The sequence below is a fragment of the Myotis daubentonii genome, chromosome 3 (assembly GCF_963259705.1).
Source record: "Myotis daubentonii chromosome 3, mMyoDau2.1, whole genome shotgun sequence".
In the NCBI taxonomy this organism is placed as follows: domain Eukaryota; kingdom Metazoa; phylum Chordata; class Mammalia; order Chiroptera; family Vespertilionidae; genus Myotis; species Myotis daubentonii.
Genome location: NC_081842.1, coordinates 78,022,892 through 78,049,217, shown reverse-complemented (window position 1 = coordinate 78,049,217; position 26,326 = coordinate 78,022,892). Strand labels below are relative to the sequence as shown.

At 36.6% G+C, this 26,326-nt stretch overlaps 1 protein-coding gene across 1 annotated transcript in view; it reads left to right on the top strand.

The window, feature by feature from the left end:
• ZPLD1 (zona pellucida like domain containing 1) overlaps window positions 1-23,229 on the top strand; it is a 41,470-nt gene extending 18,241 nt beyond the window's left edge. The window contains exons 3-10 of the mRNA XM_059686015.1: window positions 320-501; window positions 3,008-3,080; window positions 8,033-8,130; window positions 9,454-9,534; window positions 14,647-14,818; window positions 16,065-16,173; window positions 22,611-22,640; window positions 23,054-23,229. Coding sequence (XP_059541998.1) covers window positions 320-501; window positions 3,008-3,080; window positions 8,033-8,130; window positions 9,454-9,534; window positions 14,647-14,818; window positions 16,065-16,173; window positions 22,611-22,640; window positions 23,054-23,229 — 921 coding nt within the window. The remainder of the gene's footprint in view (window positions 1-319; window positions 502-3,007; window positions 3,081-8,032; window positions 8,131-9,453; window positions 9,535-14,646; window positions 14,819-16,064; window positions 16,174-22,610; window positions 22,641-23,053) is intronic.
• Window positions 23,230-26,326: the final 3,097 nt, after the last annotated feature.

Genomic DNA, 26,326 nt, shown 5'->3' with positions numbered 1-26,326 from the left:
ACAAGATCAGATTAATAGGGATCTTTTAAACCATGCCACAGAATTTGGAATCGTCGTGAACATTTTCAACATTTCCAATTACTTGTTATAGCACTATGAACGTATAATCTCTTCTTTATTTATGAACTGTCTTTAGTGGTAAATATAAAGTTTCATTTAGTTCAGACACATGTAATCACTTCAAGATAGCATTATGTTTGTTTAATTTCCAATCATGATATGTTATAGTTGAAAGAGACCCTAATAATGATCTGGTCTAATGTTTTATTTTGCATATGAAATGCTGTGATTTATATGTAGCTATTTACCATCCCAACAGGTATCCACAGTTCCTGGAGTCAGTGCTTATGGAAACACAACTTCAGTACAAATAGGAAATATTTCAGGATACATTGATACTCCAGATCCACCAACAATCATCAGCTATCTACCTGGGCTTCTTTACAAATTTAGTTGTAGTTATCCATTGGAATACCTGGTTAATAATACACAGCTTGCTTCGTAAGTTCCATTTTATTCTTGGTGTCTCATATTGCCTTTATGTTTGAGTCATTTTTTATCCTTAAAGGAATTATAAAGATTTATAAGGATTTATTTAGATGAATTATTAGCGCAATCATTAGCACAACATTGTTTGTTGAGAGTAGCCAAACTAATGTAATGGAAACCCTATTAAGTCCTATTAGGTCTTATCTATCTATCATCTATTTATATTGTTATGGTCCATATCAAAAGCTCAAGAGATAAAATATATATTATATGTTTATATACTTACTAGAGGCCTGGTGCACGAAATTCGGGGATCAGGCCTAAACTGGCAGTCGGACATCCCTCTCACAGTCCTGGACCACTGGCTCCTAATCGTTCACCTGCCTGCCTGCCTGGTCACCCCTAACTGACCCCCCTGCTGGTCTGATTTCCCCTCACTGACCCCCTGCTGGCCTGGTTGCCCCTAACTTGCCCCCTGCTGCTGGCCAGGTCACCCCCAACTGCCCTCTTCCTGCCTACCTGGTCGCTCTTAACTGTTCCCCTGCCAGTCTGGTCACCCCTTACTGCCTCCCCTGTTGGCCTGGTTGCCCCCAACTGCCCCCCTCTGATGGCCTGGTTGCCACCAATTGCACCCTCCCCCCACCAGCCTGGTTGCCTCTAACTGCCCCCCTCGCCAGTCTGCTTGCCTCTGACTGCCCCCCTGCCAGCCTGGTCACCCCCAACTGCCCCCCCCCCCACTGGCCTGGTCACCCCTCATGATCCCCCTGCCAGCCTGGTTGCCCCATTCAGCCTGCTTGTTCAGTCATTTGGTCATCCATCACCAACCCCCTGCTGGCCTGGTCATAGGCAGCCAACTTGTGAGGGCATGAGGGTTAATTTGCATGTTACCTCTTTATTATATAGGATTATATATATTTCCCTCCAAATTAAACCTCAAACTAATCAGATGTCTGCCTCAGGCTCTCCTTGCACCCTTCAAAATAGCCCAAGAACCTAAGAACTCTGGGTGCTTGTGCAGTCCAGAAGGACCTGTCATATTTCTAGTGTGTAGAACATTCAGTAATTACCTTGTTGGGTTTGTGTGGCTTCAGTCTCTGCCATATGCTCATTGTATTCTGCTGTCTCAAAATCTGAGGCGTCACCTGCCCAGATGCTGATGATTGGCAAAGAAAGGTGGCATGGCCCAGAGCCAAAGAGCTCCAGCCATTGATTGAGTTCATAGCCTTTGTTTATAGTTATGTATCCATTCATTTTTCCAAAAACACATATAACAAGACAGGGTTATGTCCACTTCCTATATAATAAAAGCCTAATATGCTAAGTTTCTGGTCGTCTGGTCATCTGTTCAACCAATCAAAGCATAATATGCTAATGATATGCTAAGGCCACTCAACTGCTTGCTATGATATGCACTGTCCACCAGGAGGCAGACAGTTGACCAGTTGACAAATTGCTATGATGTGCACTGACCACCAGGGGGCCGATGCTCCAACCAGTAGATTAGCATGCTGCTGGGATCTGGCTGATCAGGACTGAGTGAGACAAGCCGGACATGCCCTGGAGCCCTCCTGTGGTCCCTCCCTGGCTGGCCAACCTCCTGCATCCCTCCCCAGCCCTGATCATGCACCAGTGGGGTCCCTTGGCCTGGCCTGTGAGATCAGGCCAAAACCAGCTCTCTGACATCCCCTGAGGGCTCCCGGATTGTGAATTCGTGCACCAGGCCTCTAGTTACAAAATGCAAGCATCTTTGACAAAATGGGATGATCTATAAGAAAATTTCCCTTTCCCATTCCAGGGTTTGCTATCACAAAGGTAGAGTTGTTGTTTAATCTTAGTTATAAGGGAATGTGAAGAACACATTTTGCTTCAGATAAAAAGTATTCCTAGCTGATTTTAATGGCACAATGATGTTAAATATTTTAGTCAAAAAGAAGTTTTTATTATGGAAAACAAGACAAGAAAGGCCTTGAGTCTAATGGATACAGGCGTAGAGAAAAGCAGGTCTTACTCTGCCCACACTCTATCTCCACACTAAACATATACCTGAGTTCCACTGTGCATGGACATTCATCATTCAATTATTTAATAAATATTTTTGGTGTATAATAAATATTATTATACACCAATATGCACCATGCCATGTTCAAGTAGTGAACAAAGTAAAACAAAATTCTTGATCTCATGAAACTTCTAATAGAATTGATGAAAATATATGTGCATCAGATTCAAATTCTGCAAAAAGCCTCATTTGGTAATGCAAAATGGGGGAAAAGATGATTTTATAAATAAAAAAAATTATAAAGAACAGTTTGCCTTTACTTTTGGCTGTTCTTGCTCTTTTATTAACTATCTCTAGTGATTTAAACCATATGCCCACTCTAATCAGGCCATACTTAAAAATATATCAGGCCTACTTAAGAATTTTAGTGCCTTAAATCTAACATTAAGGTATAGCCAGAACTTTTAGTTTGAAATTCTATCAATATGTTGGTTTTTTCCCCCCCTAACTCTATTTTAGGTCCTCAGCTGCTATTTCTGTGAGAGAGAACAATGGTACATTTGTCAGCACTTTGAACCTGCTCCTTTATAACGTAAGTTGATGGGTGAAGGATGTTATTTTCTCTCCCACTGTTCTGAGGAACCATTTATGCAAATGGATTTTATATAAAAATCTACTGAAAGCAACATTAACTTTGTTATCCTTTGGTACATTTATCCATCTTTCCTACCATTTTCATATATCTTGGTGATAAAGGTGTAATAAAAATTTATTATTTCCTAAAAGTTGATAAATGACTTAAATTTATTTCATAAATGTGATTCTGCACAGTTATTCTAAGTGTCTCTCTACTTTTAAGTGTATATGTTTATTTGTGTGTGTGTGTGTGTGTGTGTGTGTGTGTGTGTGTAGCCACAGTCAGGGTCAAGATTTGAAGAATAATAATTTTGTATTAAAAATATAGGAAAAATCCAAATGACATTTCTCTTGAAGGCATGCTTGGTTATGAATGTGTTAATATATTTAACATAGATTTTGATTGATGTCAATTCTGTCACATTTGAAATAATTTGGGTTGGCTACATAATATTACCTAAATGTTCATCATGTAAATATCAACAGTGGCAGCAAAATATGAAAAGTACATGAGTTTCTATTTTTAGCTCTAACATTAATCCTTTAAATGATATTTTCATGTTGATTAAAAAAATTATTCATACATTTTAAATGCCTGATTTAAATATCAATTTTTCAATCTATCAACCAACATTTCTTTAAATTATGAATCTGATTTTTACATTATTATTCATGTCATCATGGCACTGAGTTATAATTCACGCAACTGATTTAAAAGTCAGTGCTTTATACTTTGAATATAATGAGCTATAAATATTGTAGTAGGACATTTTCCAAAGGCATTTTAAAAAATCATGTTTATAAGTTTGTAGTCTGACAACATAGAGTTCTAAATAACAAATTAAAATCTATTGGAATGAAGATTGCTTTTGTTGGTATGATTTTCTGTCATTTCTAAACTTTCTTATGTAAGAAGCTGCCAAGTTACTTGGTTCTATAATTTCAGCAAATATGTGCCAGTATCTATTCCCAATATGACCAAATGTTTATTATTATTGTGAACAATATTTTAATTTGAAAAGTTTCTATTTGTTCATTTGTATGTGTAAGCTCCCTGAGTCAAAATGACTGGTGTGGATTCACTATCATTTGCTATAATTGAGTGAAACAAGAATGATAATATCTGATCTTAAAAAAAGTGAAAAATATATCCAGATGGCATTTTATATTCATACTAGGGGCCCAGTGCACAAATTCATGCACCTTGATAGAAACTGTGGGCTGCAAGGCTGTGATGCTGTGGTGGGCAGCCCCTCCTGCTGTGGCCCCTGGTCCCCTCTCTGACTGCAGCCCCACTCCCTCTGCTGCTGCTCCCATGCACTGATGGTGCTGGCCCCCTCGCACCAGCAGACAGCACGGAGCGTTTGGGGCCAGTGCCAGCAGTGGGTGCGAGCAGGGCTGGTGCCATCAGGGAGTGCGAGCAGTGGCTTCCAGCCCCAATCACCCCTCAGGAGCAGGGGGAGGTGGAGAAGCCCTGAGGGGCATTTGGGGCCAGCAGCCACTGCTTGCACCCACTCATGGTGCTGAGAGATTGGGGCTGGTGCCGGGTGCCAGCAGCAGGTGCGAGCGGTGGCTCCAGCACTGACAGAAGGTGTAAGGAGGGCTGGCGCGGGCTGCAGGTGCAAGCGCCAGGCGGGACCGCGGTGTGCAGGAGCAAAGAATTTTCCATAACCACCAGAGACTCACTCCAATAACAGCAACTGGAACCCTGCCTTGGCCTGGTGCTCCCTGCTCACCTGCTCCACCATCCTGCTGCGGCCGACACCTACCATGTTCTTCATGAACCCCCTGGTAGTCAGCACACATCATAGCGACCAGTTGTTTGGTGTTCAGTTGTTCCACCATTCAGTGTATTTGCATATTAGCCTTTTATTATATAGAATATTCTGTGAAATTAAACTATTTTCTCAGTGGAAAAGCAGAAAATCAAAATTTAGACATGATAATTTGAGGAAAACTGTTAAAGTCTTCCCTTTAGCATTAGAAATAATGTAATAGTGCCATTGCTAACTAGGCATAATTTTTCAAAAGAGTTTTTAGAATATTAATGCTAAACAAAAGCCTATGATTTAATGATAACCTTAAGATTTTAATTCCATGGTAAAAGGTAAAGAATTGTTGGATATCAGACTATCAGTGAAATACGTAGTTCCAGAATACTTCTCATTTTAATCAGTTTGAAATAAAAATATTACTAATGGTTCAATTAAAAATTAAATTGAATTTTAAAAGTTATTTAATAACTAATTATTTAATAGAGTTCAACCATTTCCCAAAAAACTTGTTGTTTTTTTTTAAATTTTTATTAACGGACTTTATTTTAAGAGCAGTTTTAGTTTTATAGAAAAATTGACCTGAAAGTACAGAGAATTCCCACAGATCTCCTCTGTCTGCAGCCAACTTCTATTATTTTTGAGTATGTTTGTCTCAGTTGATAAATCAATATTGATATAGTATTAACTGCAGTCCATAGTTTACATTTACTTTCACATTTACTTAATGTTCTATAATCTGTGGGTTTTGACAAATATCTATGACATGTGTCCACCTTTACACAAGAGTTTCACTGCCCTAAATTACTTAAAAACAAAACAAAACAAAACATGGGACCATAACAATATTTTTCCAAGTTATAAGGCATCACAAATCTAGTAATTTGTAATAGAAAAATGTTTTAGTATACTTTCACTAATTAATCCCAAATCATATTTATTACTTGTTGGAAACACTAACATTCAGCTACCCAAATGTGATTTTACTGTAGCACTTCAAATTAAATAGTATTTTAAAACCGTGAAGATCCCTATCTTCCTATTTCACGTGAAGGCACTTATTTCTAACCTTTAGGAATGATGAAAAGTTGCATTATATACTTACTACTCTTAGTCTCCAGTTAGTCATTTGGAGAGGAAAGTTATGCTTACCCAATTGGGATTCAGTGCAATTCTTTATTTCTATGTGTTCTGGGATTCAGTAAATATTACTTAGAAAAATTTATTTATAAAATGTAATGACTATATGGACTATGCTATTTTCATATATGGGACCTTGAGTTGAACTGCGGCCTTATTTCTGTGCAATATAAATATATCATTTTCTCCTCTGCAAAAATAGAAAGTGAGGTTGACCTGTGAATTTAAATCATACCTAAATATTAGGTGTCTTCTGAGCAGATACAAAAACAGTAAATCTGAAATAATGAATGTTTTTAAAAGTTGAAGAAAAAATCTAAAATAAACACAATTTATTTTAGAGACAATATTGTACTGACAAGAGTAAAGACATCTATCCAAAATAGTCAGAGAACTACCTTTTAGAAGCAATTTTAGGATGACAAATGTGATGATTCATGGTTAAACCACATTATTTGCAAATGATTTTGCAGTATAGTACTTATAAAGAAGTTTCTTCTGGACATTATTGATGCAAGTATAAGAGAAAAATGCTGCATAGTTAGAGAAAAATTACTTGAAAGTTTGAAAAGGGAGGATTTAGGGTTTGGCTACTGTCATGGGTTGTGAAAGAATTCACAACTGAAAGAACAGATATAGAGAGAAAGTTTATTTTACTTTCCAGGAGAGGAAAGGGCCAAGCATTGCTAGTCAAAACAGCACAGGGAAGAGAGGTTGGCCTACTCTTTTAGGCAGTGGCTATTACTCAGTAACAAGGAAGGAAGGGGGATTCTGTTGAAGTTGAGCACATACCAGGGGTTATCTTGAAAAATTACCATTTGTTTGCTTTCTAGGAGATAGTACCGCAGATGTTCTAGGGAGGTGTCATCTCAGTATTTCTCCCAAGCCTGTAAAACAAGCTTAGAGAAAAAGTTATAAATAATTTAAGAGGCTTATTTAAAGGTTAGGAGAGAAGGGAAATTTTCTCCTAACTAGAGATAGAGACTCCTTGGTGTGAATTATCCTTGAGTTGTGGAAACAGCAGGCAGGAGGGGGATGCAGGAATGTAGCCTTGAGAGTAGCTTATCTTGTACCACAGCATAAACAGAAGAGCTAACAATCTTGGGGTTTAATTACCAGGTTTTTTTCATAAATTGTGGAAGGCCACAGCAAAGAAAAGGAAAGGTCTTGTTCTGTCCTTACAGGGAGCCAGAAAGATAATTAAATAAAAATACTACCTATCTAAAATGGCTAGAGGAGCTATTATCATTTATCACCGAAATAAAGGAAATAAGTACAGCGTATAATCTCTCATTTATCAAGCTTATTTGGGAATGAAATATTCCACATGATTGCAACTTTTTAAAAAGTTAAACATATAAACTATTACTGTATTATCTTTGCTACAAAATAGCAATATCTTCAGAGTTACTGAATTTGGGGAAACAATTTACCTCCAAACTAAATGATTTGACAGTTTACAACTCTATGGCATGCATTTTGACAACTTGGAGAACATGTTGATCTCTTTTTTTTTTGGTTTTCTATTAAATTTGGTAATTTGAAATTGCCAGAATGGTGATTTTGGGTAAATACTTTTCAGTGTATAAAGACATTCAGCTCACATGGCAAAGGGCTTACACTAAAGCAGATGTAATTTAAATAAACTTTTTAAATAAATGGAATGTTAGTTTAAGTAAACTGAATATTGACAATTGAATATGAAACAAAATATTAACCATTGACTATCAACAATTAAGTATAATTTAAATTCACTTACCATCAGATATTGTAAAATAGGGAAAAAAAAGATTTATGCATGGAAAATAATTTGTTACTTGGATATGGTTTAGGACAGTTTTGACAAGAACTAGAAGATTAACTAGGTCCCTTTTGGAGTTGGTTTGTTAGATTTACATTGATTTGCCCCCCTTTTGATGACATTACTGTTTTAAATGGTAAATATGCTATTGTTGGAAAGGCAATAATGTATTGTTTATTTTTTTTTCATCATTAGGATTCAACCTACAGTCAACAGTTAATTATCCCGAGTATAGGACTGCCTTTAAAAACCAAAGTATTTGCAGCTGTGCAGGCCACTAATCTGGATGGCAGGTGCTGTCACACTCTTCTCTCTTGTTGGTTAAAACATTTTTGTTGCCTGAAACCTCATGAATCATGAAGTTAGCTCTCATTCCTTTTTAATTTCAAAAACACTGTCATTGCCACAGTGTTTAATCATGCTAATAAACAGAAATAACAAATTACAAAGATTAAGGGTTAACACTAATTTTTATGTCATTAATTGGAAAATAGCAAGTCTTCCTATAAAGAAGGAGGGGTAGTGACTGGAAGAGGGCATGGGAGATCTTCTGAGATGCCAGAATGTTCTTTTTTTTTTTTTCTCCTGAAAGATGATTAATCAGATGCTATCATTTTGTGAAAACTTATGATTTGTGTGCTTTTCTATTTGTATGTCACTATTCAATAAAAAATGTTTATTAAAAAACCAAAGCACTCTTTCCACAAGAATCTAGACCAAATTTGTATAAAACAATCCTCAGAAACATCTCTGTAAAGAAAAACCACCAAAAAAAAAACATTCCATTTCCATCTGATACTTAGAAAATTTATAATGATCAAAATTGAAAGAGAATTCAAAAGCTAAAAATCCAATCCTGTCCTATAAAAATTTAATATGTAAATGGCTTATTTTGGGCTTCTCACATATTATTACTTAAACTTTGTATCCTGAAGAGATTATAATATTGTATAGAAATTTGGTTCTATGTTAGCTTCTCTGTCTGTCTTCTTTTATTGGCATTCAATTCCCATGGATTAGTAATTTTTATAACACCAGAGTAGGAATGAAGTAATGTATAAATGTAGGCACAGTCTGGCCTTGTGGAGGAAGGTTGTGTCTTTGCCTCATGGCTTTCTTTTACCTAACACAATATATATATATATATATATATATATATATATATATATATATATATATATTCCCACTCCCACCACTTACTGATTCTGGCATAATGTAAAGTGTGTGATTTACACACCAAACTCCTTTGATGTATGTGGTATTATAATATTCTTGTCATCTGTTAGAGACAGTAACTTCTAGAAACAGACGACCATTGTTCACAGTGAATTTAGAAGCATCTACGCAGCTCAGTTTTGGGTTTTGTTTCCTCAGGCTTTGACCACTCAGTTGCCTTGTACACACATCCATTTGATGTAGGATGGCAACTTATTACAGATTTTAAAACACCTTTGAGTTTAAGAGAATGTCTTAATCAATAAGAATCTTCTGCAAATAACTAATAAAAAAACTATGTTTCATGGAGTAAGATAGTTGTCAATATTTACTTGCCCTACATTAGTAACTAGTACCTAAAAGGAGTTGTGATTCTAGATTATGTTTGCCTCTTCCTGCAGATGGAATGTCTTAATGGATTATTGCTACACAACCCCATCAGGGAACCCAAATGATGATATTCGGTATGATCTCTTCCTTAGGTAGGTGTCTAAGTCCTGCATTGATAGCAAAAACTAAATTGTAGATAATTAAATTGGAAAATACAAGCCGTTGATAAAAATTATTGGGTACTTTTATAGTTTTTAAATATAAAGTTTTACATTTTGAACTTTTAGTCCTTATAAAGCTGTAAGTATAAAAGTTGAAACCAGTTTTCAACAAGAAATGCTGATAAGGCTATTGTTGAATGAGAGTTGCAAGTAAGTTAGGTTCATCAAAGATGTTTTATTCATGTTTAGGATATATGGGAATATTTCACTGTCTTAGCAAAAGCAAGGCTAGGCTACTATTGTCAATAAGAGAAAGGCAGTGGGAAGGTACTATTTATTCACAGCTAGACTGACTCATCGCAAGTCAAAATAAGGGTAAAGTTAAAGTAATGGTCTAGATAATTTAGACCCCAAAATGCTTTTCTCCATCTATCAGTATTTAATATGGAAGTATAAAATAGACTCCCACTCCTTTTTTTATTAGAGTCAGTAACTTCAACTTCATTCCCCAATAGACAGTGATAGAGTGAATGTAATCTAAATTTGGGGAAAGGGGACATTGATCATAAAAACATTCAATCATCTCAGTTCCCTTTCAGCATTTTTATCTGATAGCAGAACAGACTTGAGAGTCAAGCAATGGCTTCTAATCATCCTTATAAAATTCAGTTGGCTCAGATCACTGCTGCTTATTGACACATGATGGGAGTAATATGATGAGAAACCAAAAGAGTCTGTTTATTGGCTAATCAAGGTGAAGATGATGTTCGGAGGTTATGGTCAAACTGATACTCATATCGTATTGCTGGAAGTGTTAATTTGGGCAATATTTTTGAGAAAATTTATCAAAAGCCTTAAAAGATTTCGTGTTCTTTGGATCTATTTTTTTCCAAATTGGGAAGCATATTCTAAAATATTGATAATTTCCTGGTCTATCAGTGCTATTTAAAATATAAAACATGGGAACAAACTGGATGTTCAGCAATGAGGAAATGGCTAGGTGAATTATGGAGAACCAGTAAATTGAGAGCTCACCCAGGCACTGCAATCATGTAATTATTTATAAAATAGAAAAAAAAAAAAAGGTTGGTTATATTTTACTTTTTCCCTTTCTGTCTTCTCAATGTTTCTATACTTGAACTATAGAGTTCTTAAAATCTAAATGTATTAAATAAATAGTGAAAGAATGATATCTAATTATATATACAATTAACCTCATTTATGTTATAAATGATAGAAATGATTGTAAGGAAATACATAAAATTGTTCACAGAGATTACTAATGCATGGTGAAATTGTGGATAATTTTATTTTGACATTTTTCTTTTTCCAAAATGTCTATAATAATCACAAATTGCCAATGTGGAGTATAATTATCAGACTTCTATCTGGTATGACCATGGCTTCAGCTTAGTTCTCAATCTTTTTAGTTTTCTTGTTGGAAACTATAGAAGAGTGAAATGCATAACTAAAAGAAGCCTCCAAAATGCCATTTTCAGTAAAACTAGGAGGAAAGAAAGCCCACTGATAGTCCAAAATGTGTTAGTGTTAATAAAAGCAGTTAAGATTAAAATAAAATGATGGAATGTGCTCATGAATAAACCTGAGAAACACAGGGCTGATACTCTCATGAATATAAATTTAGAAAGGCAGAGAAAATTCAACTGCACAATTACATTATTAAAAAATATTTTCCTGTCATTGTAAAACAGGAGGGTGGCCCATGAATTGGGGAAACCATTGAGGAAGTTAATTAATATTCTACATTTTACCCTATGAGTCCCCGGGGTAAAAACAAAACAAAACAAACAAACAAACAGGTCTGGGGAAATCCAACTCTTTCAGATATGAATGGTCAATAAATGAAGGCATTTCTGACAACGTTCCTATATACTACAAGAGAAGTGTGAAAAATGTCAGAAAAAATTGTTAAAGATGAATTAAACTCATTAGGAAAAATATTGCCATGTACTGGTTGGGTAGCTCAATTGGTTGGAGTGTCATCCCGTACACCAAAAGGTTGTGGATTTGATCCCCAATCCAGTTGCGTACTGGAGGTAACCAATCAATGTTTCTCACATTGATGTTTCTCTCCCTCTTTCTTTCTTTCTTTCTTTCTTTCTTTCTTTCTTTCTTTCTTTCTTTCTTTCTTTCTTTCTTTCTCTCTCAACATATCCTGGGTGGTGATTAAAATCTATACTAATAAAAGGGTAATGTGCTAATTAGAACAGGAGACCTTCTGGATGTCCTATAGGACAAAGCCATGGTGGCAGGCTGAGACAGAGGTGGTTAGGGGCGATCAGGCCAGGAGGGGAGGGCAGTTGGGGGTGAGCAGTTTGGCAGGGGGAGCAGTTGGGAGAGATCAGGCTGGCAGGGGGGCAGTTGGGGTGAACTGGCCGGCAGGGGAGGGCAGTTGGGGGTGACCAGGCCTACACGGGGGGCAGTAGGGGGCGAGCAGACCAGCAGGTAGGGTGGTTAGTGATCAGGCAGGCAGGCAGGCAGGCAGGCAGGTGAGCAGTTAGAAACCAGTGGTCCCGAATTGGGAGAAAGATGTCGGACTGCCGGTTTAGGCCCGATTCCACAGGGGTCCCAGATTAGAGAGGGTGCAGGCCGGACGGAGGGACACACACCCCTGCACAAATTTCGTGCGCCAGGCCACCAGTAGTAATAATAAAATAATAATAATGATAATAATAATAAACTTTGCCATGAAACAGATAGATTTGTAATTAAACAGTCTAACAATAATTTTGTTTTACAATTTAAGAAGTAATTATAGTTATGAAGATACAATCAAAAGAACTCAGGTCAGAAAGGACAGTAAAATGTAAGGCCATGAAAATATGAAAAAAGAATTGGGAGAATTTTAGATGAAATAGAAAAAAAAATCTATTGCAAATGGAGGACATAATTAGAAGGTGTGCAAAGGAGAATAGACACAGCAGACAGCACAGTGTGGGACACGGAAGATAAAAATAACAAATGCAATTACAAAGAAACATATGTGAAGGAGATGATAAAGAGGTTAGAGTAGAAACAATAGAAATAAAAGATAGCAAAAGGAATGAAATTCATGTATAATATGTGTAATTGGAACCCCCCAAAGAAACCAAACTAATAGAGTAAAAAATATAGCCCAAGAATACTCTCCTAAATTAAAAGAAGTTTATACCAACATACTGAAAGGGTGCATTGGATAATACTGAAGCTTTCACAAAATGGAAACAAGAGGAACTATAAAAAGACATAGTCAGAAATACAATAAAAGTGAAAGACTAATTACTCTCTCTCAGGAAACTTAGTTCTGGTGGCCAATAATTAAGTAAGGATATAGGAGATTAAATGCCATAATAAATAAGCTATATATTGATAGCTAGCAATTTAAAACAATATCAGAAAACAGAAAGTTCTTTTAAAAAACATAAAATAGAGAAGTACAAGGTACTCAAATCAAGTAAAAAGTGATAAAGTACAACTCCATAAAAACAACAACAAAACATGGAAATAAGAAAGGTATAGCCCTACCAGAAATTATAGTTAATAAAAGCTCTAAAATTATTCAGTAAATGTGATACTATGCAAGGCTAGACACATAGATGACAAAAATTTTGGAAAAGTAAGCTGAGAAATATATCCAAAATGTGGGAATTTACTATATGGTAGGCTATGATATCACAAAGCAGTGGGATAAACAGAGATTTTTAAAATAGAACTGGATAATTGATAACCATGAGAAAATATAGCACTAGATCTATACTTCACTCAATACACCATAATAAACTTTACACAGATTACTAACTTAAGTATAAAAACTACACCTTTAAAAGCGGTAGAAAAATATATTAACATAGAAATATTTTTAAAACTTTGAAATATGGAAAATCTGTCTTCAGCCCTAAAATTAGACACCATAAAAGAAAATATTGAAAATATAACATAAAAATAAAAGTGTGTATGTGTACACACATGCAGACACACACACACACACACACACACACACACACACACACACACACACACACTGTGAGGAATGTCCAAAGCCAAACAACAAAGTAAAACAATATGGAACTTATATAACAAACAGGGATGCCCTCTTCCTAACGTTTAAAGAACTTGTAGGAATCAGGATGGAAAGGCCAATAATAGAAATTTGGGCAAAGGATATAAGCAGTTTTCAGATTAAGAAACACAAAGTGGCTCTAATGTATATGAAAAAATGTAAATAATAATTATATGGCAATAGTTTATTCTTCCTATCAAATAGGGAACAATCCAAACATTTTCCATAGGTTTTGTTCCTGTAGCTCTGGGGGAAAATAGGGATTTTTTTCATATATTACTGAGGAAGTATAAAAATATAACAACATTTATAGAGGGCAATGTATCAAACTCTATCAATTAATCTCATAGATATATTGCATAGATACCCTGCACATGTTCAAAATGCTGCATTATAGGGCAACCTATTATTTACTCTGTTTGTAAAAAGCAAAATATTCCAGGATACACAATTAGGTAACTAAATAAACTCTGTCAAATGGAATACTATACAGCTGTGGATAAAGAATGAGGAGGCTCACTAAGTATCGATATGGAAAGATCTCTTATGGTACATTGCTAAATTTTTAAAAAGGCAAGGTCCAAATGTATAGATTGTGCTATAGTTTGTGCAAGAAGGAAGGAACAATAAGGATATGTTGCTTGTGCTTCTCTTTGTACGTTCCCTGGGAGGACTCAAGGCAAGTGGGATCACCTCTGGCAGGTTTGTACCTGGATGTGACTGGTATGGACAGGGTCAAAGATGGGAGGAGACTTTTCACTAAATATACTTATATTTTTTGGATTGTTACCATGTGAAATTACCTCTAAAATGTGACAGTAATGTTATAATCAGGAACTGATCTATTTATGTTCTATGATCAAAGTCATTCTTATCATATCTGTTGAGCTAGCTTATTCTCTTATTAAATGTCTCTAGCATGGCATGATTTTGTTAGCTTTTAATGTAGTGGGGTACTTTTAAGGCTGCAGAGATTTATTTACAAGTCCCAGTGGGCCGGTAATTTCCAATAATATCCTGTTTTCACATTTCCTAAAATGCAGCTGTGACAAAGATCCACAGACCACGGTCATTGAAAACGGTAGAAGCCAGCAGGGCCGGTTCTCCTTTGAAGTGTTCCGATTTGTGAAACACAAGAATCAGAAAATGTCCACCGTCTTCCTGCACTGCGTTACCAAGCTCTGCAGAGCTGATGACTGCCCCTTCCTTATGCCAGTATGTTTCTGAGCAACTTTAGTCTAAATTGTCAAATTGATCTAAGCTGAAAGGTTATCAAGTGCTCACTGATTTCTATAGAGAGAGTGGGTATGCATCAGGTCAAACTGTTTGCGGTAGGATTTATTCATTCATCCAGTGGAGATCCATTGAACACCGACTTTGTGCCAAGCATTGTACTGAGAATACAGAGATGCATGCATGAATGCTGAATTCAGTGAGCTTATCCTTTAGGAGCAGGAAATAGCGATGAAGTGAAACAAGAGAAAAATGTTATGGCACAAGGCAGATGTGGATATGGGCTGTGGTAAGAGGCAGTGCCCATCATTGTGAGAGATGAAGCAGGAGATATTGGGAGGGTTGGTGGAAGAGATGAACCTTGAACTGTGCCAGAAGATGGATGAACCCAAAAGGAAAAAAAAAATCAAGACTGCGAGAGACCCTCCATGCCAAAGAATGGTCAGAGCCACAGACACTTAAACAGAGTAGCCAGGGAACCTGCAGTACTACAGTAAGGCTGTGGAGCAGAGTGGAAGATGATGAAAAACCTGAGGAGGGGGCAGGGCTGGCGCTAGAACGGGATACTGGGGCCAGCTGGCCTAGTAATCCCTTGGATTAAAAATGAAAAGCTACAAAAGGTGTGACTCTGAAGTGCTTAAAGCCATCACATAAAAATACAGATCCATTTACTAGGGGATAAAAAAAAAATTCTATTGCTGACAGACCTTCTTGGGATCACATCAATATTAACCTGAGAAAAATATAGGCACATTTTATAATATGAAATGACTTTAGTATGTTTATATTTATGTTCAAATTCATGAATTTCTTTATCGTTATAGACTAGTTTAGTCCTAACTAGCTATCTCAGATGGGGTTAAATGGAGAGTCCACATTACCTGGGCTCTATGCTGACCAACATTTCAGGGAAAGATTTATTAAAGGCTTGAGAGAAATAAAAGAGGAAAAGTTTGATAAACACAGCTCTTTTTTTCAGGGGAGCCACTGAGCTGTGTAAATTAATGAGGCAATGCACTACTATAATGGGAGGAAATAAGAAATGTGGCCACGCCAGGATAAGAAACACTGTAGCAGTTATATGTAAAGTAATTAAATAAATGCACAGAAGTAAATGAATAAAATTAAACATGTGGTATCTCTTCTAAAAGAATCTGCTTTCCAAATGGCCATAAAGAAACAATTTCGTGCCAGTGTGGAATTTCATTTGTTTTCATTCACTCCTCAGAGCTGCGGCCACAGAGAAAGGAGGGATGCAGGGAGGAGGACCACTTGGAGCCCCCAGAGCACTTCTGGAAACGCCATCCTCTCTGCGGGGCCCATCATTACGCGGAGCGGTAAGAGTGCCCCCCTTTTGTGTGTAGTAATCCTCGGTTACAAAATGGCTTGTTAGTTTAGGCTTCTAAGGAGAACACAAAGTGGTTCCTAAAGAGCGCTAATTAACTGTAAGACAAGATCAACTGCTAAACAACTTTAATTTCACAGTAGTTTCCTGTTTACTCAACTTACTCAAAGGGCAGTATTGTCTTTATCACATTTCCCTTTACACACACACACACACACACACACACACTCACACACACACACACACTCACACACACACACTCACACACACTCACACACACACACTCACTCACACACACACTCACTCACACATACACACACATACACACTCACACACACACACACACACTCACACACACACACACTCACACACACACACATACACACACACACACACACACTCACACACACTCACACACACACACATACACACACACACTCACACACACACTCACACACACTCACACACACACTCACACACACACACTCACACACACTCACACACACATACACACTCACTCACACACACACTCACTCACACATACACACACATACACACTCACACACACACACACACACACACACACAGAAAGTATACCATCCTGGACAGTTTCACTTGCCCTTCCCAATTCACTCTACTTTTTCCCCGCCCTGCCCTCTGCCCCTGAAGACTGGCCTATAGGGGGCCTTGCCATCCAGTTTCTGGTTGGGCTTGGCCAATAGGTGGCGCTGTCAGAGAACGGGAGTGAAGTCCACCCAGCTCCTGCCAGACCGCTCTCTCCACAGAGCTGGTCTCAGAGCTGGTCCCTCCCCTTCACCCATTGCCCAATTAACTTTACTTTCTCTTGTGAATTCCCTACATTTTTATTAATAGTCCTATTAAACTCTCCTTAAATGGCCCAGTTTGCGTACCCTTTCTTTTCTCCCAGGATTCTGAATGTTACATAACCCCGTCTAATGTACTCTTTCATACTCATGAATCTACTAATAAATCATCATGAAACCAGAGACATCCAAAATAAAACAGACATGCAGTGTAAACAAAACAAATTACATTTTAATTAAAAAAAAACCTGAGTAGTTCCATCTTTTGTCCTAACAAGCTTTGTGACTGGGAATTTTATTTCAGTTCTGTGGGCAAATGTTCCTTCATTTTTTAAATAAAGGTTTTTTTAAATAAAAGTAGCCTTAAAGATTATTTCTAAATCTATAGTTCTAAATTTGTCTTAAAAAGCAGAATTCTGATTTTGGTTATATTGTAATATTTTTTCTCTATTTTATATTAGCCATACGTCGATTGTTGTATTTCAATTAGATTATCTTTACCTTTTTTTCCATCCCACAGTGAAAATTTTTTTTGCCTGAAGTAGGTAATTAAGGAAAAAGTGGTTTGGGCTTGAAAAATCCACACGATTGCTTTATTCATTCCCCTGTGTTTGTATTGACATAGCATTAAAAAAAAGCTAACAGGCCTTTTAAATAATGCATACATTTATTAAATATAAAATTTCAGACTTAGTCCACACTCCTGAGGATTGGTATGTGTTTTGAATGGTTTGAAAAGAACTAGTTGGTGGTTTATAAAAGGCCCAAATCTTATCTCTATTTAGCTGTCTGAAATAGCTTCTATAATCACACTGCATGGAAACTCAGATCTTGTTGCCAAGGATTAGGAATGTTTTGGGGTTGGTACAATAAAAATATTTTTATTTCTATAGAGTGTGTCTAGTGTCAGTTTGCTGTAAGAAAAGAACCTTGAAAGTTGAGTAGATGGCTTTTCCTCTAATTAACCTCTTTGCCTTCCCTTTTACTGGAACCAAATTGAATTTATTTATTTTTTTAATTTAAATATTACACATTTCAAATAATTTGCTAGTGTAAGATAATTTTCAAAAAGACCAAATTTTCTATAGATCACCAAGTAGAAGTTTCTAAATAGCTAACCAGCGATTCAGGTTTGCAGGTTTATTCATTCAAAGTATCTATGTTAAAAACTCAACGAAGTAATGCCTTTAATCACAACACCACTGATGCCATGCTGGTTTTCTTCCTTTCTAAGTTCAACGTGCTTTTACCTCATGGGTGATATTTATTCCCAACACAATGAGGTTGTCTCTTAGTCACCTTGGGCTCTCCACTGGCAAAGCTCCCAAAGGATATGTTCAAACATTACAGATCCGCTTCCTTCCTCTCTCACTCTCTGTGGATTTATTTTTCATAAGTTAGATAAATAGCAATAGGATGTTTCTCATTTTTTGGTGATCATGGTGGTCTCACTGTGTAGAGGACCATTTATAACAATGTTTCCTAAATAATGTAGTTAGTTACTAAATAATATTTTAAATTCCACGTAAACCCAGAATTCAGGAAATCAAGCTGTATCCATCCTCAGGCAAATCCAATATAAACTTAATGTCCTGCTTAATGACCAAGGCAACCTTCCTTCCTTAGTTTCACTCTGTTTTTACCATAGGTCAGCTAAAATTTATCTCTCCAGATCCTATGGCCGATTTTATAGAGAGAAGTCCAATTTCAGGCTTGATTTGCTCTGGTCAAACCTCTCTGATACTTGCAAGTTTTGCTTTTTTTTTTACTCATTGAACCACTCCTTTCCCCTAGACATTTGGCTTAGGTCAAGTTTAATAAGATGATAAACCTCACCACTTTTGTTTTGTTTTTGTGTTTTAATGAGATCAAATCCATTCTGGTTATTTTTACCCAAACGTTGTTAAATCATTTTCTTAGTTGATTTAGGAAAATATTTCCATCCTCAAAATTCAAATACCCACAAAATTCCTGAAGTGTTATTCTTTAAGATCCCAAATACTAAAACTATTTGGTAGGAAAATGCTTATCCTGTGGTACAATTCTGGAAATTTAAACGTATCATCACTGAAAAACAATAGTAACAAATAGTTTATTTACATAAATTCCAATGGAGAAGTCCAAGACAAACTCTTGTTCAACTACTCTACTGAGTATTTTGGGTAGTTAATAATTCACCTAAGTGAATTTATTTAACCCCTATAAGGGATAGGCACTCTGGTAGGAATTTGGAATATAATAGAGAACAGGCCACAGTCTTTGCTCTCAGTGATCTCAGAGTTCAAAGGTAGAGATAGACTATGAACAAACATAACAGGGTGGAAAGTAAGAAGTTTGAAGGCTCTGAACTTGAAATATGTGGTTCATTTTACTACATACGTAATTGAAAAAAAATTTTAAAAATAACTTGTGCCCAATTGGTATAGCTCCGTGGACTGAGCATCGTCCCATGGACCAAGAGGTCCCAGATTCAATTCCCAGTCAGGGCACATGTCCAGGTTGCAGACTAGATCCCCAGGAGAGGGTGTGCAGCAGGCAGCTGATTGATGTGCCTTTCTCATTGATGTTCTCTCTCTCTCTCTCTCTCTCTCTCTCTCTCTCTCTCTCTCTCTCTCTCCTTCTCTCTTCCTCTCTGAAAGCAATAAAAATATGTTAAACAATAGCTTGCTCTAAGAAAGAAAACTATTCATCTTGCATAGATCTTTGTACTAATGTTCTTTTTTCCCTATTTATTTCAACTACTTACATGAAAGAAAAGCAGAGAATGATAATTTATCTGCCACGTGTGGCTTTGGAACAACTGTGGCATTGCTGTGACCACTTTTCTCCTATTGGTCCTCAGCTAACATTGTGTTTTTGAAGAACCCATCAAGTTTAGTATTCTAATATGATCTAATTCCAGAAGGTATGTTTTGGCATATATGTCTATGTTAAGAACAAGAGGACATGAAAACAAACAAACAAACAAAAAACAGGAGTGTGGCCCTAGCCTGTTTGGCTCAGTGGATAGAGCCCCGGCCCGGAGACTGAAGGGTGGTCTGGGCATGTGGGGGAGGCAACTAATCGACGTGTCTCTCTCACATCATGTTTCTCTCTCTGTGTCTCTCCCCTTCTCTTCCACTCTCTCTAACAATCAATGGAAAAATATCCTTGGGTGAGGATTAACAAAAATATAGAAAAATAATTTTAAAAAAATACACAGGAGTGTGTGGTGACAAAAATTTTCTAGAAAATGTCTACCTCCCCTTTCTAGGCTCAATGGTGCTTTGATTTGTTTCTTTTTTTTTAATTGCAATGATACTAATATTGCTGGGCATCGGAAAAAGCAGCCAGATCAAATTATTTTCTCAACATTTATCCACTATCAAATACAATTCCATACACTGTTCAAGTATTACGTGCTTTGATTTCAGCCATCTGCCAAACATAGGATGCTTCTGGTTTCAGAGTCCTAGAACCTGGAGCTGGTATGGCTCATGTGGCCTTGTGTTCCCACAGATATTTTGTTCACAGCCAAGTCTCCGTGGGTGACACCTGGGTGTAGGGCGCGGCTATAGGGTTAAGCCTCAGACTGACTTGTTGGCAAAGTGACAAACAAGTCCCAGCTTAGAGGGCACAGTCCTCTTAGCATAATTAGGCTTGACCTTACCACGCTCCCTAGATCCTTCCTAGGTAGCTAATGGGCTGTGGGAGGTGCAGCAAGTGCTGCCAAAACAAGTGAAACTCACAAGAACATTGTAACTATGGTGACCCCTACCTTGTTTACCTCTGGCTATAAAATTAAGGCTCAGCTTGCCTCTGGATCTCTCTCTGTGGCCTCAGCCAGGCATAGGAAGATCCACCTAGACCCAGCTTATTCTCTTTGTCATTTCTTCATCCTTCACTGCCCTCACTCAGGCTGTGAACCCTTTGGCTGAGCTGGCCCAGCACACTGGGATATTGTTCTTATAGAAATGTTGGAGATAATGTGGGAGAGGAGAGGATACTCTGACTTTTCTTATTAACCTCAGGATGCAGAAAGTAGTTGGGGTACTTTTGCCTAATATGGGACATATAGGGGAAAGGAGCTTTCTATTTTTTTTAAAGAAACATGTTTTAGAGCCAATGAGTTTGATTTCTAAACAAAGAATAACTGTTAGAAAAAAATTTAGAGTGTTATATATTCTCCTCCATGTTCCAGGGAGGCAGTTTGCCTTAAGAAAGAGTCACATGGACCCTTTGGGTGAATTGATCACAGTTCCTTCATCCCATCTCTTTCCATGAAAAGAAAGTGTCTATAAAATGGTGCTGCTTGGAGGTTAGGATTTTCCTAAGGGTGCCTTATAAGGAAAATTGGAGCTGTTTTTCTTTTTGTCCTATAGCAATGCACCGCACCATTCTAAAGATTCCTGAGAATGTGTGCTCCATTAATTTTGGGCATTGCTCTTCAGGGATCAAACAGAGGAACCATCATTTCTGCCAAGACTCACATGTCTGAAAAGAAATGGCATCAGATATTTTATAAATATCTCACCAAGTTCTCCCATCAATGGTTTCAAATGCTAATCCTAGAGTTTTGAAGCTTGAGATTTTCATCTCTGACTAAAAATACTTTTTCATACTTGGCTAGTTTATATTATTTTAGAAAAAAGATGCTGAAAATAGCTTTTACTTAAACACATGTTTACTTTATCAAAGAGGCTATGACAGATGGAAGTTTCTTCATCTGTAAAGTGGGGGTAGCAATCATATCCAAACCATATGGTTATTATGAGGATTAAATGTGACAAAATCCAAAACAGCACTTTGTAAACTGTATGGCACTACATACACATTAATTGTCATAATATTTATACTCCAAAATCTGTCAACTGCACTCATTTTATGGTTCAAATAACAGTCACAGATGCACACACAACCACATATTTAAACACAAATACAAAGTTCACTCATTGTACAAGCTCCAAGGGTTAATTGCTATATGATTACCAAACAGGTAGTGAAGCCAAGTGAATGTGTTCATTGCATCTATTATTATGTTTGCCAGGAAAAAGTGAAAAATCAACAGCTTCCTAGATGCAAATTAACCTACAACTCAAGCTCAGACTTCGTGTTTCCCTTTCAGTTAGTTATTAAGTGTGAATTTATCTTCTTGGAATGTAAAATGATGTTTTTGCTGATTACGATGGGCAAATTGGCAACACTTAAAATAGAGCAGCACTAAATAATGAATATTTCTCTATAAGAGAATAACAAATGGCAGGATATAGGGCTATAAAAAGTGTAATAACTGTTAACAATTACTGCCCCCACTAACATGACTAAAGAGACAATGATGGAACAAAGCTGGCAGAAGAGAATACAGAACAGTATATTTTGCAATTGTATTTGTGGCAGTGTATGGGCTTGGGAAACAGATAGATGATGAAATTTTTCACATGTGGAATGGAAAATTTGAAAGCAGAATGGTTTGGGAGAATTTTTGTTATCAATTGCCTTCCCCATGGAGCTTGTGGGTGAAGGTGAGGAGACATGTTGATAAAAAGTAATTATAGAATTATAATAAACATAGACAAATATTTGGAGACATAATATTGCTATTCTTTGTTTCTTTTTCCCCTTCCAGATGAGACGCCAACCAACAATTCACAGCTTGGTAAGATAATTAACATATACTGAAACTAAAATGATGATTTTTTTTTTAATTTTAAAGTTTTTTTGGTGATCAGTTGCAAAATCATAATCAAGTAAATATATTATAAGTCTGTTATATTTTAAATAGCAGTTCACTGAGGATTTCTGAATTCGTATGTGACCTATTGGTCAATTTTTATTGAATTTTATAGATGACCTATTACTTTTTTTTTGCTACCCTGTGGCTACCAAGCTTCTAAACAATATAATCCTTTGGTTGTTGAATTAAAAAATAGTCACATAGATTATTGCTTGATCTAATGTCATGCTGTTATTCTGTAAGATACCGATGGCAGATGTTTTGCATATATGTAGGGATAAGATAACATGAATCTAACATTGGGCTTTCCACTGTGTTTGTCTTATTACTTACAGGTTCTCCAAATGCACCTCCTTTCCAGCTGAATGCTGTCACCAGCGCACTGATATCAGGAATGGTCATTCTGGGTGTCACGAGCTTTTCCCTACTCCTGTGCTCACTGGCCCTTCTACACAAGAAGGCACCCAATAGTTTGGTGTTGAATGGCATAAGAAACCCAGTCTTTGACTGACTGTAATAGGTTCTTGCTCTGGAGAGAAGGCTCACTGTGAGACCACAGTCAGTGTCCCATCTGAAATGAATGTGAGCCAGCACTTGACATTTGTAGGTTTGGTAGATTTCACAGTGTAGCTCTTCAGCGTGATGCTAGTGAAAGAATTTTGATAATATTGCTGTTGTCTCTTATGGATGTGGTCAGCCATATTTGTATGGCACCAATGATTATACTGACAACAAGCAAATAATATTCAGGATTTATATCTTACAGGATAAGTCATATTTTATTTTATTTCAATTTTCTTTTGATTATTGGTTATAGAGATAAAAGATTGGAATAGAGTGGGGAAAAAAGGAATTTTTTTACATTTTGCCCCGTAAGCATTAAAACCCAATGCACTGGCATTTAGATTTACAGTCCTGAAATGAAAATTGTTTTTGTTTTATTCCAGATAGTTTCAGCTTGGGGATATACTTGGGGATTGGCCAATTTAGACACCTGAGATATTTTGGACTGATTTCCCAAATCAACATTATTTTCTAGAAAAACTTTTGGGAAATGTTATCTTTTTAAAAAAATTACTGAATTTATTGGGGTGACATTGATTAATAAAATTAAATAGGTTTCAGGTGTACAGTTCTATAAAACATCATCTGTATATTGTATTGTGTGTTCACCACCCCTAGTCAAGTCTCCTTCCATCACCGTTTATCCCCCTTTTACTCTCTTCTACTTCCTCCACCCTCTTTCCCATTGGAAATCACCATACTCTTGACAGTGTCTGAGTTTTTTGTTTTTTCTTTGCTTAATCCCTTTACCTTTTTTTTTTTTTCCTAGTTGGGAAGGAATGTTGTGGAGTATCCATTTCTGGTCAAACAGTAAAAGTAGTTTTCAACCTCTGAACGATACTCAGTGACCATAGACCATTATTCCTTTGGCTGTGACCAGCTTCCCCAAGTCAGCGTGTGTTGGCTCTTCTCCAGCAGCTGTGCTTCCAGCAGTGAGACAATTGCAATGATTATTCTTAACTCAAGGACCACTATTTGGAAAAGCAAGCTGTTGTTGTGGGAAGAGGACCTTGTCCCCAAATATAAGCATAATGTTCTTGTGTGGGATTTTAACGATCTAGGTCTTTTTTAAATTTTCTCCCCTAGAACAAAGAGAAAATAGGTTAAATATATTTTGCATATATTTGTTGGAGTCTCCAAAAATATTGTTCTTTCCTACAAATTTCTGATGCTGACAAAACAAATAGCATGCAGGAGGCTTTATGTTAAAGGTGTCTTCTTGAAAGTGTTATAATTGCTATTAAATAAACAGTATTTTCTTCTAATAATAAGCTGCAAGAAGCATTGGACACTTTACCAATTTTGCTAAAATTTTAAAAAGCCAAGTTTTAAGCAGTCTCTGTTCTTACAAGAAGAAAACACACACAAAAACCATCCCTTTGATCAAGATATCCACAAAATTGAACAAATAAAACAATTCAAATACCAAAACCTAGAAATTCTGTGTTAACTATAAACATTTCTGTAGAAAATAATTTCTACTCAACATTTGTGACCCATTTTTCAGTACTTAATTTACTATCCTACATGCAAATCACTATGCAATTTTAGATCTGACTCAAATAAAGTATCTGAATTCTTTTTGTTGTTTTTTTATTAACATTTTTTAATGTTGACATTATGGCAGGTATCCCCCCTTTTCACCTTCTTTGTCTACCTCCACCCACCCCACATCCCCTACCTTGACCTTCACCAAATTATTGTCTGTGTCCATGGGATATGAATATATGTTCTATGGCTAATCCCTTCACCTCCTTTATCTAGCCACCACCTCCTCTTAGGCATGGGCCAGTCTGTAAGTACCTACATTCTTAAATTAATAATTAAATCAATCATCAAATCAAAAAAGCGCCTTTCATCCAGTTTGGCTGAATAGTTCAGAAGAATGTTTATGTTACAATATTTAGCTATATAATGGCCTCAACTTTCTCTTTCAAGGTGTAGGCATAGTCAGATTGACATGGGATCTGGAAAGTTTCTGGATAATTTCTTCAATATTAAGTCTACTACTTAAAGAGCAAATCTCCTCTGTGGCATTTCACAATAACTTTGATGTGACCTTCTGAACTCTATCTGTGTTAGCAAATTTATTTTCTAATATAAAGGGAAAATTGTGCAAAAAGAAAAATATGGACAATGGTACTTATGTGACCCTAAATGTATGTAGATCATATTGAAATATTCTGGAAAATCTATTTCAGATACTTTAAGTGAATTGCCATTGGCCTGAGGATTAAATCCTATGAATAGGACATAATATCATTGCCACTAGTTTGTCAGTTTGATTTTTGTGTTTTAGGATGGCTACTGTTTCAGCTATTGACCTTTTAACTTATGTACACCATATTGTAAAACTGAATAACAGGCATATCATCTCACAAGCAACTTAAATCTTATATTATTTTTTGCCACCTTTTCTGCATAAGTGGGAGAATCAGAGCTATTATGAGACAAAGCAGATCTGTTTTATATACCTTGGTTCTTACAAACCTGCAGTTGCTTGTAGTATGTAGCTATACTAAATATTCTGGTTACTATAGTGTGGAAACCTTACAGATTTGTGCAAATGTTCCTTCAGTTTTAATACCTCAGACTGTTGTTTGCACTTCAGGGGTAAGGTGTGATGACATGTAAAAAATGATTGTTTAATAAAATAATTGTAAATGAATTTTGTTAAAATAGTGACTCTTTCAAAAAAGATAATTCTCCTTTCTATTCTTTCAAAAACATTGAGGAAGATTAAATTTAAAATAAAATGCTTAATGCAACAGGGAAGGGCAATGATCTCTGAATGTAGCTACATAAAGCCCACCTCTCCATACTGAGCTTCCTTCCTAGTCATGGCCCTGTGTTGGGAGACATATCTATGAGGTCAGCAGAGGGTAGAGAAAATAGTACACTTTACCTTGAGTCTGAGCTCTCACTAAAACAGACTGCAATTTGTCAAACTGTGAGGGCAAAGTCAAAACTGAATAGACAAGGAACTCAGCGTCTGCCCAGAGTTGCATAGTCACTCGTGACAGTTTCATCAGGCTTGAGCTGTC